Source organism: Nipponia nippon, unplaced genomic scaffold (assembly GCF_047370975.1).
Source record: "Nipponia nippon isolate SJK-2023a ecotype South Korea unplaced genomic scaffold, ASM4737097v1 scaffold_4, whole genome shotgun sequence".
Lineage (NCBI taxonomy): Eukaryota > Metazoa > Chordata > Aves > Pelecaniformes > Threskiornithidae > Nipponia > Nipponia nippon.
In genome coordinates, this window is record NW_028262358.1 from 29,909,337 (window position 1) to 29,930,810 (window position 21,474).

The following is a 21,474-nucleotide window of genomic DNA, read 5'->3' on the forward strand; positions in this document are numbered from 1 at the left end:
TACATTGACATATTCCCCATTAGTCCTTGTTCTCATCTTAAAAACTGTGAAGTTATTTCTCTGAAATAGAATTCAAAGACGGTTCCATAATTACATGAAGTGTATTGCTTATAAAGTTTATTTTAAAAAGTTTCAAATTCATGCTATACAAGGCAGTAATTATCATCTCCTATTTTACCCGTCCCACTGTATCTTCACTGCTTATCCATTTCTTTTCCTCCCCTCTGAAAAACACAGCTAGGGATGGTACTGGTGTCTACAATAAACTTCTAAAATAAGCAACAGAGCTGGGGCAGAGGGGAATCTTTGCTTTCTTGGACTGCTTCAAAATCTAAGATGACTTCTGAATTTCCCCTTTTGAATATACTATGGGTTCAGCTCAACATAGATACCTGTCTGTGGATGCACCAAGAACAAACATCAGACACTATTTTAAATGCAGACAGTTATTACAGTCCATGTTGTGCCAAACAATAGACTAATTACTACCTAAAGTTATGGATAATCAAGAGTAGCAGGAGGAAGAAGTGTCTATGCAGAGTGAGGTTCCAATTTACAGGACTCTTGCCTGTAAATATAAATATACACAAAATGATTTTTCATTTGAAGTGTGCATGATCATGAGTTCTTACTCAGCTGTGGCAAATAATCACAACAGAAGGTAACCTTTAAGTAAGGGACAGAAGACAGTTTGGCTGGAAATCACTACATAACTTAAAGTGTTTTCATTGACTATGCCCTCTTCATGCACATTTTAAACCTGTTTGTTCTTCAAGTTATTTCTTCATTGTTTAGGACTTCTCATGACTCCGCTAGAGCTTGAAAGAGATGAAAGAAGAACAAAGGTTCTTCAGTGCACATTTCAGACATGTGCATTGTTTCCGCCAAATATGTATTCCTTTCGCCAGAACTTTCCAAACTACTTTCTACCTTCTGTATCAGACATCTAATGACCTAAGGTGTGTAGCTGTGCGTACATAAATGTGTCATCAATAGAGTTATATAGCTTAACAGACAAAAATAACAGCTTAAAGAAAATATAATCAAAAAGAAATAGGAATGAAGTTTCCCATATCCCTATCCCCCTTTGTACTCTCAACAGACTTGAAACAACTGCATTAAGGCAGCAAGCAATAGCTTGTAAAAGGATGCAAACCAGCTGAAACATTTGACAGACAGTGTTAAATACCAGAGGATTCATATCAACCATTTTATTTGAAAAGGTGCTTTGATGTTGGCTATCTTTCATGTACCTCTTTCATGGCACATTAATAAGGAAAACTGAGATGGGGTAAATTAAGTCCCAAGGTCATATCTAGAGTTACAGCACTGTGGGTACCTGATGAAATACGGATTAATGCTGCATGAGCACTGAATAAATAAAACCACTTCTGTTAACCACTCAAACAAGTTTTACAAGTAGTTCTGAACTTTATTCGGCAACTAGACTTCAGACATCTTAATCCCCCCACACTGCTTTGAAACCTAATTATCATAATGTGAACCCGAATGTTAGGTCCCTTTCAAACTGCGAGTGCTATGAAGCAGAAAAGTAATGGGAATTAAGCTAGTGTAACATTAGAAATGTAGAGGCATGGAACTTGAAAGTGGCATTTGTTAAAGCTGAGAGAGTATAATGTAGATATTCAACAACATAAAACACACATTTAAATTGAAAAGGATATTTAAAGCATGTGCAGACACCTATAAAATACAAGCGGACCTAAAATCCTGTAGAACAAACATTTCCAAATCAATTTCTTGCCACCAAGGTCCAACTTCAAAAGGTATTAAACAGTCCTATTCTACCTTAGCAGAACATTTCTAAGTATTCTAAAGCAGACAATTTAAACATTAAAGAAAACCCAATGAGAACTTTACAAGACATTACATACTTTCCCCTATTTGTCACACTACAGAAGCGTTTGAACTTAAACAGCAGTAAATTATTAATTACGTTGCTTATAAAGTCTCAAGAGCAAGAAAAGATTTTGCTGAAAGTGGCAGAAAAGGATTTTGTATCAAGTTTAAAACCAAGTGTAACAGAAATTAAACACCAAGCCACCTAAAAAACAACAACAAAAAAATACACTTGCCTGGCTGTGTTCTTTACTGCTTGTTGAAAACCATTAACAATTCATGATACCTATCAAACTTTCTTTTAAATATGAGCTGAAATAATTTATTCTGAGTGTGCCTTAATGTCACAAGCACATAAGAAAAGTCAGACCAGTAAAAATGTTTGTATTGTGACAACGAAACCACTGAGGCTGAAAGAAAAATTGTGATGTTATTTTTCCAAATACGATGACTGAGCTGTCCATGTTGTCCTGCTCTAGCATAGTTCACCTGTCATTCAGATAGCTTTCATTTCCAGGATGCCTACAACTGGCAGCAATCAAAGAAAAACAGTTGCAGTGATCGAAATACGGAATGAGATTCCTGAAATATTTTTTCACGATTTTCATTTAATCCAAAAAGGCCAATGAAATCCTAAAAGTTCATCATCTGCCATGTTAATGCTGAACACACTGTTGTTTCATTTACATTTCTGGTCCTGTTAAAACAAATACACTTGTCTAAAACAGAACATCTGTTTTGGTTATAATACAATGTATCTTTGGCAAGAACTCACAATAGAACTAACATAAATAATCAAGAATATTTATTGAACCTTGTAACAAAAACTGGTTTGTAACTAAAAACCTGAAGACTAGATATGACTGTCTCTGGGCTCTAGTCCAGTCCTAATCTAAGTCAATAAACATAGCTCTAAAAGGGAAACTACATCTAAAAAAAAAAAGTCAGTCCTGCAGTTATTTAGCTTGGATGTAGGTATCTGAAAGCATGTTGGTTACAAAAATAGTGAAAAATATTTGCTTTAAATCAGAAACTGTCAAACTGAGTCCAGACAGGTTTTAAAGCCACACGAAAAATCATGCCGTATGCCTCATTTCCTACTACTGTCTTCGCTGATTTGTCTTCTCTTTGGAAAACTTTGGTAAAACTATACGTAGTTTGTACTTGCCATTGTTGAGGATTTATTTTAATTGCTTGCTTTTCATGTATTTATTAGCACTAAAAAAGACAAAGCAGGCATCAAACAAAATATTGTAATATTTTTGAGAGAAACCAAAATGAGGAAACTGAAATGAAGAAAATAATTTTGGAAGTCTCTTTTGATACTGATACAACTGAAATATTTTGAAGTGAGAATAGTTAATTTGATTCTTGCCACGCAACTAAAAAAAGGTGAAATAGTGTTCTCATTTAAGTCTGTAGTTAAGTGCTCACTAGAGTCAGATACTGAAGCCAAGGAACAACTTCATGCACAATTCTGAAATTTTTGTACAATACTTTAGTAGTAGAGAGACTATTACAGCATGTACTGCACATACATGCAATCAATTAAGTGTTCATCTGGTTATTATCATTAACCTTTATTAGAGTGCATACCTGTCCAGATTATTTGTGCATGCATCAACTGCACATGCCTTCTTTCTGAAATTACAGGCTCTATTATTGTCTAATTTCCCTGGAAATGCACAATCCAAGTTCCATATGATGAACTGTACATAAAAGTATGAACAGATTTTTATTTTTTTATAATCATTTCTGATCCTATTCTCCACTTATAACAAAAAATTTAAGTAGTATCATATTACAAGTTTTATTTGCCATGGAAGCCAAAGTCTGTAGTACCTCTCTATCAGCCATCTTTCTGAAGAAGGTGAGAAAAGGTGCCATTAAATGTATACAGTAGTTTGAAAAGAGAAAGGCCATAACTTTTTCAAAAATTTACTTAACTTATTTCAGTATGTTAAGACAGTGAAAAGTAAATACTGCTGTTAAACTTCAGCACAAAAGATAAGCCAAAGTAAATCACCAAAAATGCTTTCAAAAATAAAGGCATGAATTAAAAAAAAAAAAAGCATGGGAGAAAAAAAAGTGATATAGTACAGTTTCCATCCACACCGCCAGCAGAATATTCTAAGTTTGAATTTAACAAACTGATGGATAAAATTTGAAGTTTAAAAAGGATAAATACCTTCACTACTTTCTGCCAGGTATTAACAAAATATTTATTTCCAGATCATTTGATACCCATAGGATTAGCAAGCTTTCCATACCACAGTCAGACAACACAAGCTTTATCATTTGCATTTAAACCTCATTTATCGAGAAATAAACACACAACGCCAAACTTGGCTGTTTGAGCTGCTATTCTCGCATACTTTGTTACAAGGATAATATCAACAGAGTGAACCTCAGGAAGAGAACATAAAATGCTTCAGTGAGTCTCTCTTACTGACTCAGGAGAACTACTTTCATGCTCCAAAGAGCTACAGCCATTTTCCTTTGGCTAGAAGGATAGGTCAAGCTTGACTCAAAAAAGACAGACAAGGCAATAAAAAGAAACACTTTCAAAAAAATACATTTAAAACTACCTGTAAAGTTAAAACATGCTGAACAGATGAGTATCACAGCAAGCAAAGTGATCTTACCAGTAAACAACATCCAGTGGTGCAAAATATTTCTTCATAATTAAGTCAGCAAAGTAAGCTTCTGTTTCTCTGCAGGCTGTGCCATTGCCAATCACGACAGTGCTACAGCTTTGCATGGGGTAAAAAGATGAACAATTACTCTTAATTATTCTTTTAGACTTTTTCATACATAGCATTCAATGTACAACAATGATCAATACATCTGATTTTATATAATACAAGGTTTGGATTTAATGAGAACATATTCCTAGTAATATCACATTGTGTTTAACAGGTTTTCCATGCGATAGTTCAAGAAATGAGTCAAAATTTTCACTCATTTGTAATGGAATTTAACAGTGGTAATATCTGCAGAAAACCCCAAAATGATACTTCATATTCATAAGAGCAATGTACTGTTATTTACAGTCCTCAAACCCTTTCAACTCATATCTCCCTCACCTGTTATGAGTCATGAAAAAGGGCAGAAGCCCAAGCAATCACAATCTTAATTCCTTAATGGGAATATCGTAGTTTGCAACAGCTTGCAAGGTCATTGCCTCTGACTGCCCCTACCACAGCCAGTCAGCCATCAAATCACCTTGTCTAAAGCCAATCTAACACTTAAAGACAAACTGGACTGTATGCTGTGGCAGTTCAGCAGCTGACTCAGTGGACCAGATGTCTGTCCACAGGAGATCCCCAAACAGTTGGATACAATAACCCTTTAGTCATGCTGCCCCTTTTTGCAAGTCCGTCTGGAGATCTATCTGAGAAGGATTTCCTTTTCTTAATAAAGTTCTTCCGAAGACTAAATGTGGCTTTTGGAACAGAGAAAGATCGATGAGTGGTTTGGGGGTTGGGGGGGGGGTGGCGTAGGAAGAGTGAGGCTAAACTTACTCCTTAGCTGAATGCTAATTTCTATTCCTAAAAATAAATGGATTGACAGAGCTTTATCAGGATACATTCATAGCATGCAGCCTCAGTCACAGCCATGGCTTGATTTCATATGCTTCTAACATATACACAATGTAAAAGCATGAACATAGACTAAAAGAAAAATCAGCTCTAAACTACATAAAAAAAGAATAATTCCAGTCAAATCATTAGAATTCTTATTTCACCCAAAAGCAAGTATTTATATAGCGAAGATTTTTGTTACATCTGGTAAGAAAGAGTAATAAATGGAAGTTTCTTTGGCATACTTGTACTGTAGCAGAAGCTTCTTTATCTTCTCAGCTTCACGAAATCCTTGACCAGAATGCAAGTAAACAACATCAGTATGGAGTATCTGACCTAGAACAATGAAAGGCAAAGCCATTTGATAAAAAAACCCAGAAGATCCAAAAGCTATATCCTGCAAACTAGTAAAGTTAATTTGATGATTCACAAAGAAAGCTTCTTAATAAGCCATCTTTCCCTTTTATTTTTGTACCCAATTAGAAGAAATGCATGGTGGGCAGAGGACTAAAATGCTTTGGCTGCCAAAGCAAAATGAGTGGATACATTTTCTAGTTCACTGGAAACATATCCACATAAGAAATAATGAGCATCTAGTCATATCAGGTAAATAAAGTGTATTATATTATCAAAGAGAAAAACGGCAATTCGATGCAAAATATTTATTGCTCTAGTCTAGTACCTTTTACAGATCCAGTAAAGAGAGATGAATATTAAGAATGCAGTCTCAGGACTTGCAGTCCAGGAGCTCTAGAACTCCAATGCCAGCTCTTGCCATCACCCCATCTATCACGTTTAGAAATAACTCTTTATTAACTGGTACTGATAGCTTATGGTGCAATGCAAGCTAATAACCATTCACCTTACCTTTATTGCCATTTTAACACGTGTCAAGAACACATCTTTCCTTACGCCCACACTGGGAGGATATGTTCTCAGACAAAATAAAAGGACAACAAACCATTTTCACATGGGCCTAAAGAGGTATGTATCCCCAGATCAGACTAGGATGAACTGGAAAGGCTCTGTTCTATATCTGTCTAAAAACTGAACCAAAAAAGTTCTGCCAATACAATGTTTCCGACTTCTCACATTAACACACACACACTACTACACAAAAAGGGCTGATAAAGTGTCCAGATGTCCAAGACATTACCCATGAAAGAAGCAAAGTTATACAAAGTATTTAAATTCAAATTCTTTGTTAAACAATAAAAATGCCAGGTGTTCTCTTTGCTGACTACTGAGAGGCACAATTATTTGAACCTGTATTCAGGAAGGGATTTTAAATTCTATTTTAGAGAGAAGTAATAACACCAAAGGAGACACTAGAATCCAGGTGCCAGAAACTTAACCTTAAGCCTGAAGAAAGGAATTTGCATGGCAGGATGAGTGGAAAACACTAAAAGCTTAAGAAAAAAAAAAATCAATTCAATAAAAAAAGTAGGCATTGAAATTATCCTTACCTCTAAATGAATATATTTTTATCAGTCCTTTGAAAAATATTTGGAATTGAAACTTACTGGTTGGTGAAATAATTGCCATCTTGCAGCCATGTTTGTAGCCAGGATCTACTCCCATCAAAGTACGGCCCCTCACAGGGCTGGTCAGAAGCAACTGCCGGAGATTTCTCCCAAACATCATGACAGACTCCTTCTCTGCATCAGATGTCAACTTTGACCTTAGAAGAATGACAACAAAACACATTTTCCCCTCAATTAGCTTTCAAATACACTTTTGAATTGTTCCGAAGTTGTAAGGCTTTTTCCAATCATGTTTTCTTTATCTTTAATTAAATATTACACATCCAATCAAGTTTTTGGCACTTTTTAAAAAAGGATCAGCTCTATGATCATCTCATTCTGGTTCTAAGAAAGTAAATCAACATAAAGAATATAATAGAAACACCCATAAGGATGTACACATACCAACTAACATTCAAACATCAACTCAGTTTCGAGCAAAGAACAGCTTCCCATCAAAGCTGATACCTAATTGCAAAGAAAAATGGGTTTGAACAAAGCACGGATTGACTTCATCATAACTTCCTAGTACTGGCGAAAAATCACTACCCAGCAAAAAAAGCATGATCATTTAGGCTGAGAGAAACTGGATGGGCCTATCCAATTAATTGCTAACACACCATGACTCATGAGGCATTTAATTCCATCTATGAATTATGTTATTTAACAGTCATCACAGACGTGTGTGGACTTGAGGTCTTTCTAGGAGGGTATTCCACATCCTCAGAACCAAACTAGAAAGCTGATGGGGTCATGATGTTCCCTACCTTTCTTTTTAATATTCTTCAACAGAAAGAAGTGCGTTAGTGCACAAAGGATTGACTTTGATGACTTCAAGCAAGAACACTTATTGCAGTGTTATGAGAAACAAATAAGTCTTGTTGAGTGAAGCTGTACAAGATGCATGATGTCTTACTTGTCAGATGTGGACAGTAAGACAATGACTGATAAGGATAAGTATTTTTGTCATGGTATGGCATCTTATGTAAAAAAAGCAAAATTGAATAAGTAATGGGGACACAAATATTCATCACCCAGCTGATTTTATTTTTCTTTTGCAGGTACTCATTGGCATTTTCAGCTGTATTACATTGTCAATAACTACAATAATTAGGCAAGCAACAGCAATGCAGTAAAGCCTTCATATAACTTAAAGGGTAGACAGTGACCTTATTTTCCTTTTCCTTTTACTCATCACTGAAAAAAATATCTGAGTGTATTTTTACAAAAGAAAAAACTGCATTCCAGTTAACTAACCCTTATAAGAATTGGGTGGGGGAAATTACTCAAGTTGTTTAGGTCAATCAATGCATGACCCAAGCGGGCTACAAACAGTTCAAACACAACCCTCATAAGGGCTATTTGACATGATGGGATATGAAGCTGTTTTGAGCAATTTTCACATGTGGAAGAACTTAAGAGTCTTGCCCAGGATCCAACCAAACAACCAGCTCAGCCCTGTCTCATCCCACAGTGGTGCAGAAAGAGCTGGTAAGTCCTCATCATCTCTCATTTGTAAAGCAGTCTAGCAATAGGTCTAGATTTTCTTTCACACATTGCTGACTCAACATTTTCTAAGGAAGCATGCAACAGCAAAAGGCTCCCTTATATCCCCATACTTTTTGTTTTTTTATCAAGTATACCAAATTAACACAGACATGATTTAAAGTGAGATGGTGAAGGGTGTACATGCATTCCAAGACTCCTTAGCAATTCAAATGTGCCCTCAGCACCAAAGAGAAGACACTCTGTATATTGCCACTGCTAAAAACAAGAATATGGGAGTGGCTGCACTAGTTCAGGTAAGTGGTCCCTCTATCCCAGTACCCTGTCTCCAAGTGTGGCTATGAGCAGCTGCCTAGGGAGCTGATACAGAAGCACTAGTATGCCTGTCCCATAATCTCATCGTAGCCTCCAACTATTTCCAGCTCCAAGTATTTCCTGAGCTTGACATGATTTGTCTCTTCAGTGGCCCATTACAGATCTCTTGTCCAGCTATCCAGTCTCATACTGAACCCATGCACATTTCTTGCATCCACACAGTCCGTTGGCAGAGAGTTCTGCAGGTCCATCGCAAACTGTGCAAATAGCTGCCACCTTTTGGTTGAAAGCTAATTCTTTTTAATTTTTATGGCTGCCTAGGTCTTATACTGGAAAATAGTAAAAATTTATCCCTAGAAACCCTGTGCCACTCTTCACACACCATTCATCTCTAAGTCCTCTCTTTTCCAAGCTGAAGCTTCATAGCCTAGTCAATCCTTTTTCACACAGAAATTATTTCACACCTTGTTCCCCTTCACTGAGTCTTTTCCAGTTTTAATGAATTCTTTTACTACTTTCCTGCCCCCCACCCCAAGGTGAGAGGACCAAAATGGCCAATAATCCTCCAAATACAGGCCAACTAAATCAATGATTCTCTGTTTTGTCTTTATTCCTCAACTAAATAATCTTATCTTCTGAGCATTTAACATTTATGTGGAGTTACCTTCCACAGTGCCAAAGCATCTTTCCTGAGTGTCAGGATAGCTCAGAGCTCATAATATTCTATATAAAAAGATAATTACTTCCCCTTGCAAGCATCATTTTACACTCATCTCCATTGAATTTCAGTGGCCATTTCATTTCCTCATCATTCAGTCTTGCAGCATCCTTCTCCCATTCTTAAAAAGTTAAACAAAGATAACCTAAACCACAGAACGAGCTTCTTCCAAGGAGAGTCCAGGGACAGAACAATTTGATGCCACTTGTGAGAGACCAGAGAAGACAAAGCAAATACCTAAGCCTCACAGCCACCTGGATCTTCTACATACACGCACAACAGAGATTCAACCAGCCACAAGTGCATAGAAATGAAGTTTAAAAGTTGCTTGTAAACAAGGGAAGGTTGAACACTCTTAGACTGGAGGCTTCGTACAGAGACAGGCCAAGTTCCAGCTTTCCATCTATCCCAGAGATATGGGGTCCCTATTGCCCACAAGGCCAAGTCCTCCCACACTGCAAATTCACATCAGTCCACCTGTGAAGGCAGACTTGTGCAGGAATTAAAATTGCCCCTAAACACATGCTATTAGTTATGTGCACCTTATGGAAATCATGTTTAAAATTGGCATGGACATACAAAAACTTTTATAGTAACAGGAAATGTTACTGAAAGTGCCAGGTGCGTAGGGGGAACATAACATATGTCCTTTCTATTACATAATATCCTGTATTTTTTAATTTCCAATATAGACCTCTCTTTTCTCTCTAACTGTCTCTCACTCAACACTTGTATCAATGACACGATCTACCGTCCCAAGTACTGGCCCTTAATTTCAAGTTTGGGATAGTCATTTGATCCTTGAACAAATATCAAGCTACCTCAAATAATCTAATATTGTTCTCTCTTTCAGTGCACTACTGGCTTCATAGAAATGGCAAGATGCCCAGCTTCATGTTTTTCCAATTTGTGACAATTCTCATTAATAACGCAGAGATATAAGGCAGAGGCAGATAGCAGTCCTCCTCTCTAAACACAAGAGGAATGGTTATTTTGTAAAAAACAAAACCCTTCAGTTGCTACTTTATGAAAAATTATCAACCAAGTCAGAATTTCAAGCCCCTCTCTTGAGCTCTATGAAGCACTCAGGCTGTGCATCACTAACAGGTATATTGTAATAAAAGAAAATAACCTAATCATGACCTACTAGCTTCTGTAGTCAATGTTACAAGAGTCAGTTTTTAAATTGAGATTTAAAACTCCCCACTTCCACATACAGTCTGAGAGGCAATCCTTTCAGTGGAAAAATATCTGCAAACTAGCTTCAGGTGCGAAACAAGATATACAGAGAAATGTTTGTGTCCCTGAAGACAGAGGAGAGAAAGCACTCACTTCGAGAAAGGATGGAAAATTAGGAAAGGATTATCCATTAAAAAATATGTCCGTGCCATATCACTTGCATCAAATCCTGATGGAACCATTCCATGCAATACTGCAACAAAATAAAATGTATTTCAAAGAGCCAAAAGCAACACTGGACATTATTATACCAGATACAAGAAATGATGGTATCTGACAGAGTGGAAGAAAGGAAATTAAACAATAAATAAGGTAACTGTCTCGCTGGCAAGTTTCATTCTTCTGATCACTAGAAGCACCAGAAATTTCAATACACTCTTGGAAACTTTCTGTTCCAACATTTAATGATAATAAAAGAAAAGAAAAAAAGAACAGTGGGGGGTGGGTTGGAAATATTAATGCTAAAAGGAGGTATTGAATACTTTAACAGCCCTTTGCAAGAGTCCTAAAAATCAGCTTCTGGTGTGGGTGGAAAGAGAATAAAAGAAGGATAAGGGTTAAGTGGTCATGGACCAGGAATACTACTGGCAGGTGCTTTGCATTCCTCTCCGTAGGAGATGTTTCAGCTGTTCTTAACCAGACACCACCAATCATGCAAAATTATCACAAAGAGTAAAACGTAAGCAGACATCCACTCAGGAACAGGCAGCAAGGTTTGTATTCTTTGCATTTATGACTTACAAGCTACATCTAGGAAGTAGTAGGGAAGGAAGCGTTTTGGTTTTGTGGTTTGTTTTTTGTTTTTTGTTTTTTTTTTTTATTTTTTTTAAATTAAGAGAACAGAAAACCTTCAGCAACCTACTGCTGTAGCAGCTCATAGTGTTACACAACACCCACAGGCCACGACAGTCCTGTGGTAGGAACCACAAAGCAAAAACACAATAAAAGAGCCTTGAAGAACCCTTATGTCAGTTTGCTTACTTATGATAGAACCAAACCCCACTAAAAGGCAAGTCTTTTTTCTTTATTTTAAAAGAGCTTGATTGTAGAGAAGGCTAGGAATGACAACTACTTTCACACTCACGTGACAGAAGCCAACAGTTGGCCTCACCATCATGAGATGTTCATCATTTTGGCCAAATAATAGACACAGTGCCTCCCCTAAAGAAGCTACATGTACTGTGGTCACAAAAAAAAAGTGAACTCAGCACTTTCAAAAATCTGTGAAATCCGCAGTGGCAAAAACCAGGCTCGCTAATCAAGAGAGGTGAAGCAATCTTGCTTGCAAAATAATGAGCAAACACAACATACTGTAGTGAAGAAACCCAAAAGCCATTAGAAATATCTGCTGTTCAAAACTTTAGCTGACAGTTCTTTTCAGAGGGGAAGAACATCGAACAGCCAGCCAATGATGCTCATGAAAAGAAGTGACAAGGAAACAACTCCAATTTGAACAGAAACATAAGAGCACAGCCAGGCAGGTACAGAAGAACTACCTTTCAAAATGTGATTGCTGATTTTAGGTACCAAATAACCAACACATGTCATTTTGATACAAGGCATTTCAACACTGCTGGTCCAAGAAACAGGGTCTCTTTGATAAACTCCATTTGAACTACCTCAAAACAGGTATTAACATTTAGGTCACATATCAGAAAGCCTTGCCAGAATCAAACATGTTATGCTTTGGGGGGCTTTTCTTGTGTTCAAGAGAAGAATCACACCATCAGTACTGTTAGCCATTAGGAGATAACTCTTTTAGAATGTAGACTTTTTGACATGTTATATCATTTCGATTATGTGGTAAACTCCACATACTGCACCATGAAAATACCCTACTTAATTAATGTTACTTTGATACTAAGCTTTAAGTTTCCTTTAAATTTAGAACAACATTGCAGATCTTACAAGTGACACTTTGTCTGATGATATCATTACTACAGTATCATCAGAAATAAGTTTACTGACTTCTCTAGAGCCATCACAATACCCACAAAATGGTATCAGACTAACACTATGACTAATTTATTCACCACAAAGTGCAGATGACAAACATGAGGGGCACTTCCAACCACAACAATTACTTTGCTGATTTCTTTCAGAGGTAAAACAGGAGTTGTCAGAACAATGTCACTGACAGTACTATTGCTGTGACATGAAAAGGTGCTAGGAAAATTCGGTGACGTAATTGTTTATGCTAATACAAGGATAAAGATGCAACTATTATGGTAATGTAGATCTAAACTGTACTTTATTAGATAAAGGTACAAGCAACAAATATGTAAACATGAAAACACCTTCACAGAAAGATCGTTTCTCTACTGTAGCCGAAACTGGATAGGGTCACAAATTAAATCTACAGAACCAAGACTACACAGTTAATTTCTTCTGTAAGCACAGGGCATTAAGAACATGCTGATATTTTCAAACGGATAAAAGATATTCTAACAAAAAGTTGGGGAGGGAATTGTTAAGAAATTGGTAGTATGAAAATACACATTCATTCTGGGCTTACCTAAATTCTCTACAGAGGAGAGGATATATAAGGCGTTTATATGCATCCTCTACCGAATTCCGTAGTATCCTCATTAATTCTGGTTTTAAAAATTGTTTTGGTCTCCACCTGCGAAAGAACATAAAAATAAAAATCAAAAAATATTTTAAGAACATATGCGAAAACTCAGATAAAAAGAGAATTTTCAAAAGACTTCTACATTGAGTGTAATGTCCTATAAACTGCAGAATTACTACAATAATTAGGCAATGAAATCATAGTTTCAAATATGCATGGAATGAGAAATTGGTCATGGTTCTACTATCAGACAAGGGACAAGGCTTATCTTTTCTCTTTTTCTGTTAGGTATTAGAATGTAATCATATTTTATGTTTTAAAGAAAATATATTTAAAAAATGTTACTTGTCACTTTGAGAAGGCAAAGCTTACACAACTGAATGAAGACCTTGGTTCCATATTACCATTAGGGTTGCATTATTTGCTATTCCTCAATACATAAAAAAAAAAATGATTAAACATCCTCTGTGAGTGTCACTTCAGAGCTACTGCTGTAAGGCAACTGTGTCCAGACAGAAATTCAAGAGCTAAACTAATGTAAATTAATGAAATCCAATTCAAATTTCATTTGGAATGCTTTGAGTATCTCTATTCAAACTCAAAATGAAATCTATCAATTTTGCAGCAGTCCTTAAAAAAGACAAAAACAAACAAAAAAGCCCAAACCCAAACAATTTGCAAATTATTTTTCTCTTTTATCTGTTACTGATATATTTAAATTGTTTTCCCTTTTGGTAGGATATTATTTACAAAATAAACAATGCCAAACAAACACAAGACTATTTCCCAACATTTTCTAAACCAAACTCTTTGGAGCATTCCCTTTTCTAAGGAGACTATGCACAGTGGCCATAGCTGTAGTGACAATTACTTCAAATTTTGTCGTAAAATACACCTTGGTTTCAAAGCTCCCCAGAACTGAGATCCCACATATTTATTCCGTTGATCTTTTTGTTTTGGGCAACATTACCGAGGGGGGAAGATGTCCTTGAACAAGCACAACTGATTCACTGAGATTGTCCACCCAATGAGAAGGGAGAAAGATGAGGAGATGCAGCCAGATACATTATATCCAAACAGAAGTAAAGACTATGAATATTTTCTGTTACAGTCCACCTGTTTATTTCTTTTTAAAATATTTATAACATTTGGAGTTTTCTTCATTTAGTGTATTTCTTTTTTACATGCCTGGGTCTCTAACTGCAAAGTAAGATACATACATATTTTTTAATATGTCTGGGTAAGTTTTGCAAGTTTTTGGTTGGTTGGTTTTTGTTTGGGTTTTTTTGTTTATTTGTTTGTTTGTTTTAAATGCAACATGATAGAATTATGGCCAGTTGATAATGTGTCCAGGCGCAGGCCCAGGCAAAAACAGGACTGAATTTTACTTTTGACTTTGTTTACTTGCACTCACTCAGAAATACTGAGAATCCTAAATTGCTCCTACCCAGACAGCTTTTCAGTTGTTTCAGGGGATCTACAATTTCCTGAAACAGCTTTTCTAAGTGTCTGTGCATATAATAGTTGAGAAATATGTGATCGAGTCAACACTGCATTAACGCAGACAGACATGGCAGCAGAATTAAGTTTACCATTTAGTTTTACAACATGCAGAGTTGTGAGTGCTTAGCCACATGACCTCATCACTTTGCTAACAGTTTTTGCAAATAGTTCTATTATACTTATTTGTAACTAGAGACTCTTTCCATACCTATATAAAACTGGCAAAGTCTTTAAACCTTCTTATTGCCATCCAATTCTATAAAAAAGAAGTTTTTACAGGTGGCAAGTTTGACTATACTCCCCCAGAAAGTATCCTCAGCACAAATAAGAATGAATTTGGAAACCTGGCAGCTGTTTCCCCCCTCTTCCATCCTTTAAAGCTAGTTAGCAAACCTTTTCTCTGTAAATAGGTTACCACCGCAGATATACATATATGTATATATATACATATATATATAAGTAAAAATTATTTAGGCAACGTTCTATTAGAAATCGCTACAAACACAAAAATATCCAAACAGTTAAGTTCAATCATAGCAAATACTGCATTTTAATCATTCCAATACTTCATGAGGAAAGAGAAAAATCCACTTCACTGCAAAAAACAAAGCAAAAGCATGTGTGTATATTTTTAAAGATCATCACAGCCTAGTTAAGTTTCCCTCTAAGAACAGATTTTTCTTGATTATTTAATCAAGAGCTGACTTTTGAAGCCCTTTAAATGAAGCCCTATTTAGAAAAGTTTCACATAAATAATATCATCTTACTCTGCTCATCAGCTCTCCACATGCGTGTGCTCACAACAGGGACCACCATAAGCATAAATGGCTTAGACTACTGATACACCTCAGAGGGTGAAACTATCAACAGAACTAACACAGCCCACATTAAGAACGACTCATACTAATTAATGACTGTTCCAAGAAGAGCACAGTTAGGCCTTTAGACCTGAAGCACAAAAAGCAGAGCTTTGTTTTCCTCCAAAACATTATATAAAACTTGTACCAAGATGGTAACCACAGACAAAGCATGCCTTGAAGGCCTGTACCATGGACTTTACACAGGATCCGAGAATTTTGTCTGGAAACTGAAAAAAAAGTTTGTTAAACACTGAACTTCATTTTCAAGGCTACAATTCCACTTTGGAACAAAATCTCACCCCTTCCCAAGGGGCAACTCCATGTTGTCTTTACACTCAAAGCTAGCTAAGCAACCCCACTCCAGCTGTTTCTCATTGATCCTTTTTCTGTGTCCCGCTTCACAACTAAGTCTTTGGGATCAGTGCTGTTCGAGTTAATGGAGCTAGGTTCGCTGTCAAACCACAGAGATGCCATCTTCTGGGGAAAAATACAATCCATAGGGCCAGGCATAAGGATATTCCTAAGTTTTCGGCACAAATTTGAGTTTCAAGGAAATATAGATGCTTCTACAGGCTAATAAGTATTCTGAACTTGCAAAGAAAATACAGTCATCTTAGAGAGCATCTACATGGAGCTCAATGCAATACTGAAGAACTCCAGTCTTCCAAACCCATTTTTCATCACAGGGGCATTTAATGCTAAAAAATTCACTTCAGAAGAATCACAGAATCATAAAGGTCAGCATATTTGCTACTAATTCAATAGGTAGTAGGCGATACTGTTTTGTGGCTAGAATACTGGCCAAACTCTGTAGCAATTTCTGGTTCTGCAACTGATTTTGTGTGTGACCTTCAGTAATTTAGTTAATACCTTTGCAAAGTTTTGAAATCCTTGCCTCAAACAAAAGTTCTTAATCTTCTGCTCCCACCAGTAAATCGATGCAATGAAAATAATGCAACTACCACCCTTGGACAGTCATTTCCAAGCTTGCAGGGCAGAATACAGAATTACTATCTGTCAATTTGATAACACAGTTGTCAATCTAATGAGAAAGATCAGAATCTGTCCTAGATGTTAATGCACCAGGATCTACTAAAATCATTCCTTCTGAAGTTTTCCGATGGTGAAGAAGTTGTCCTTAAATAGTAAAAAGCCATAAGCATATATAGCCTCACGAATGCTAAGTATTAATAACTAGTTCCGTTTCCAAGGTCAATATTCTTTTTATCTCTGGATGACTCACAAAAGCGTAATCAACCAAAAATATCTCAGTTTACATCCCACTTTCATTTGTGTAGCAGTGACAAGCTGTTCCATTATCTGTGGCTCACAGTGCTTCCAAATTCTGTCACAGATGCTGTAAAAGCAAGACTGACAGATATGTTCTGCCTACAGAATATACATCTTGGGGGAGGACAGAAATTCCATTACAGGTATTAAAACTAGAATGAAACTTAGATGTGTTTATGAATCCTGATATTTCCCTGAGAAAAAAAAAAAAAAAAAAAAAAGGTACTTACTATTAGTCCTTGATCATACTATGTTATCTAGCCAAAGAATATTTTAACTCTTTCAGAGGCTTCCGTGTTGGAAACCAAGTTATTAAATTTCTACAGTGAAAAGGAACATTTTTACCACATCCCTTTCTTGGACTTGGTGTGGAAGAAAAATACATGCTAAAGCAGTATCACAGTATACAATTTTATACATTAAAAAGTGCATCTTTTCCTAATTTTTTTCCTTCTTTTGGTTATTAATTTTAGGATGCAAAGGTAGGAGTTTCTAAGACATCCTCAGAACAATGCCCAATATCTCAAACTATTGAGAAAGAGAAATCTGTCTTTTATACATGCAAGGAAGATGCACAGTTTGGATCACAATATTCTCCAACAGAGGACATCAAGGTACAGTTTCCAAGAAAAAGACTGACAGAGATATTGCACAATACAACATATATTGAACCTAAGCTTTGGCAAAAAACCCCCTCAAAACTATGCAAATTTAAACATCTCACCACAGGCTTAAAAAAAAGCAACTTGTAAGAGCAAATCAGTAAGAAATAAAAAAATCACCCAAAATTTTTAAAAATTCAATTGCTTGAAGAACGGTGCCAGAACTCCCTGAATACGGCCAAAGGCATGATCTTTTCAGCATAATGCTACACCATTTGGAAATACAGAATAAGAATTATCCTCTTGCTAAATTCATCTAATCTAATAAGTATTAATTTAAATTGTTCTCTTAATGTAACGAGACATGTGAGGTACATTTCAGCATGCAGCTGTCTATAGAAAAAAAAGATTTCTGTAAGAATATGTATCCATGCAGACCTTTCATTGACACACCACCAACAGAATTCATTCTTCACCCCGTCAGGAATGTTGACCTTCACTGTCAGGATCTTCAGATTTTCCCCTCGGTTAATGGCCAGAATCTGAGCGCAAACATAAATGGCAGAGACAGATGACACACAAAATATCCAAAAGATAAACTTATCAACATTTGTGTACGCGCTTGCTTGACATTCTGTAGCAAATCATGATGGTGGTACAGTAAATCAGTTCACAAAGTACTAGCATGTACAGATAACATCCACAATTTAAACACAGATTAAATCATGCCGTGGCATAACAAATCATATATTTTTCCCTGGAGTCTGCAACCTCAAGATCCAGTTTATCTTAAACACACTTATAATACAAGTCGGCATGAATTTAGTTGCTGGAAAAAAATCTTGTTTAATAACCCAAATTAAAACTCAAGAAATGAATTGAAAAGTGATTCCAATCAGAACCAGAGACCAGAAAGGGAAAAAGTTAGTCCTAAGCATCAGGCTTCATTTTGCTTCCCAAGATCAATCCAAATTTAAAATTAATTATGAATCAAAACTTGTGACAGAAAGGTAATCAGCCTAACTTGAGAGAGGATGAATTTTTGAGTTATTCACACCTAGTTCATAAATAGCTAAAAATATTGTAGATACAGTCTTTGTGTTACTATTAACGCTCCAGCCTTAAAATGTCTGCATGTATTTCTGGCAGAGTCTCGTGTACACAACTGTATATTCATGATTTAAAGCTAAATGTGGTTACACCTGTGCTACCTGCACACAGAGTTCTATTTTAAATGGAAGTCTGCGGCTCTACATTTAAAACCAGGATCACAATATGAGTGGTGGATCCTGGAGGATACTGGTGGTTATCTACTAGTCTAGCATCTCTATGAAGATGATAAGTGTTCACCTGAAGCAATCCTTATAGTATTTATTAAGAAAACTCAATGGTCAAGAGATTTTTAGAAACAGAAAAACAGTTAGAAGCAGCTACAAATAAAAACCGCATGGTTTTAGATTTAATTTTCCCTTCCAAAATACTTCAAAGTGCAAAAAATAATAAAAAAAAAATCTGCTAGAAGTTGACATTCCTGTATGACTACACATGTTGCTGTATGTAGCAGGCCCTGAGCACTGTCACAACAGAGCATTCTGTGTCAATCATGAACTTTAATTCAATCACTAGCTAACTCAGACATGTCACATATGTTAAGTACAATGGTTTAAAATGACTCCAGGACATAGTACCAATTTATATTCCTCAGCCTTACTGCTCCTGTGACATACCAGGCCTGACATATCATTGAACAACAAAGCTAATAATAAAGATTGCATGTGAAATATTATAGCATCTGGTACCTTGACTGCCAAAGCAAATGTTTTCGTGTAGAGATTAGAAAGACACTTTTTAACAAATCAAACGCTTTCATGTTTATTCTGATTTTATTAAAAAAAAAAGTTAAATGTCAAGCTAAAATGCAATCAAAATGATGCTCACAACAGAGAATGCATCTGATAGAATTATAATTCAGCATGCTGTTAGTGGGGTGAATATTTGCATCACATTTTGTTTCCTGGCACTCCGTCCACAGAATGTGTCAGTCACCTGAACTTAAACCAGCTGTATTGCAGTCATCAGTATTTTTTACATTTTTACTCTTAAACAATCTGCCTATGCTGTTGTAAGTTACATGCAGTCCGAGAAGAATTATCATCTAGGAAATGCTCAATTAAGAAAGTAATTACTGAATTTCTCCCCCTAAGATAGTAAAAGTAGGTTTGTTTTGTTTGATTGTTTTGGTTGTTGGGGTTTTTTTGTTTGTTTGTTTGTTTTTTTAAGTAACAGCTTCAAATACAGCAATTCTAGACACAAAGTAAACTTTCCGTTCCGGAGAATGACTGTTTTTATGCAAGACTGGAACAGATCCAGGGGAAAGGTTAATAAAAACAACATACATTTTTAAGAGAAAGCAAGAACAATAATTTGATCTAGTCACAAGATTTATCAAACCTTATTCTGTTTATCAGAAAAATACAACATCCCTCACATTGCACAGCTCTCCTCTATGTTTCAGATTTACTTAGACTCACTGAATAAATTTTGTGTATTTTGCCAAGGACTTTAATTTCCAATTCCTTTTTAAGTACGAGATTGAAAATAGAGCACATGCCTCAAACATTATACTTTATTCATGAATTCTTTTCCTCCCACCAATTCAGTCATCTCCAAATAGAGGAAAGCAATCCCAAGGCATACGTATAAAAACACTGAACTGTTTACAATTTGCCAAAAATTCAAATAAACTCTTTAAGGATTTTTTTTTTTCCTTAGTTATGACAGTGTTGGTATAGCTACCCAACTACATCCTAAAAGTCCAGTCAGGTTGTCCTTGCTGCCAAAGGAGGGAACTGTGGCTGAACCTCCCAACAGCAAAATGTTCCAGCTGGAAACACCCACAGGTATCCGATCGTGTAAAAATCTGGAGTCAGGCTTTTTAAACAAGTAAGGTTTTGTTCTCATTTCAGGTTCAGTATTCTAACTTTTTCAGTCAAACAACCTGACTCCACACCAGGCCTGATTATTTCATGGCATGTCTCAACACACAAAACGACAACGGCACAGAAAGTAACCCAGAACTGCAGCGTGTGCAACGACAGCTGCAGAACCGCAGAACCAAGCTGCAGTTTACTGCACACCAGTTCCCCTCTTTGTAATACACGCTGCAAGGCACGCTCTTGGCTACAAATGCTTTGGTCATAAAGACACAGCTTATTCTTGTATAGGTAACATGCCAGTCTACTGCCCACCCCCGTTACTTACATGTAAGCTAGAGCAGAGTCAGGGTTGTACACAGACCTTTAAGATTACTAGCACTTCCATACTCAGGTGATGACCAGTTTCAGTGCAGTATTTTATGGAATCCTTTGTTTGCAACTCTGCAAAGAGGTGATTTAAAGCCGACTTCTACTTTTGCCTCTAGCTAAACACACCGAGATACACTTGTCTGTGCGCAGTCACGAAAGGAGTAGAGAAGGTCTTCAAAACAGCAAATTTTCCAAGTGTTCTTCAAGCACAGCTATTTAACCTGCAGTCCTGGGGGATTAGTAAATTTCATAAATACCTCTGAGTTTCAGGCTTCCCTATATCTTTTTGAGGTATAAGCTTCTTTTAAAAATCCTGAACCAAACCAGAGATTTTCTTCACTTGAAGACATCTACACCTCTCCCAAAGCACATTCAAGAACACATTTTTAACCAGCTTTTTGAATGCAGAAAAGAAGTATTTCTTCAAAGTCTTAGGTGAAGGAGAAACTAAAGATTTTTAGGTATTAAAAGGGATGGCTATAACCCAACAAAATAAAAGAGGAAAAAATTGGTAATATGCATCAGCAGGGTAGTAAGGTCAGGTAATAAAGAAATTGAAGATTATGAGAAAGACTTTTGAAAGTACAATACTAGGGT

At 36.3% G+C, this 21,474-nt stretch overlaps 1 protein-coding gene across 5 annotated transcripts in view; it reads right to left on the bottom strand.

Moving 5' to 3' along the window:
* The window catches only part of SRBD1 (S1 RNA binding domain 1), a 131,277-nt gene that overhangs the window by 90,020 nt on the left and 19,783 nt on the right, over positions 1-21,474 (bottom strand). For all 5 annotated transcript variants that reach the window (XM_087775137.1, XM_087775133.1, XM_087775135.1 and 2 more), the window contains exons 12-16: positions 18,011-18,114; positions 13,261-13,368; positions 6,968-7,125; positions 5,690-5,780; positions 4,506-4,613 (exon numbers count right to left, since the gene is read on the bottom strand). In XM_087775137.1, the coding sequence (XP_087631263.1) occupies positions 4,506-4,613; positions 5,690-5,780; positions 6,968-7,125; positions 13,261-13,368; positions 18,011-18,114 (569 nt within the window). The remainder of the gene's footprint in view (positions 1-4,505; positions 4,614-5,689; positions 5,781-6,967; positions 7,126-13,260; positions 13,369-18,010; positions 18,115-21,474) is intronic.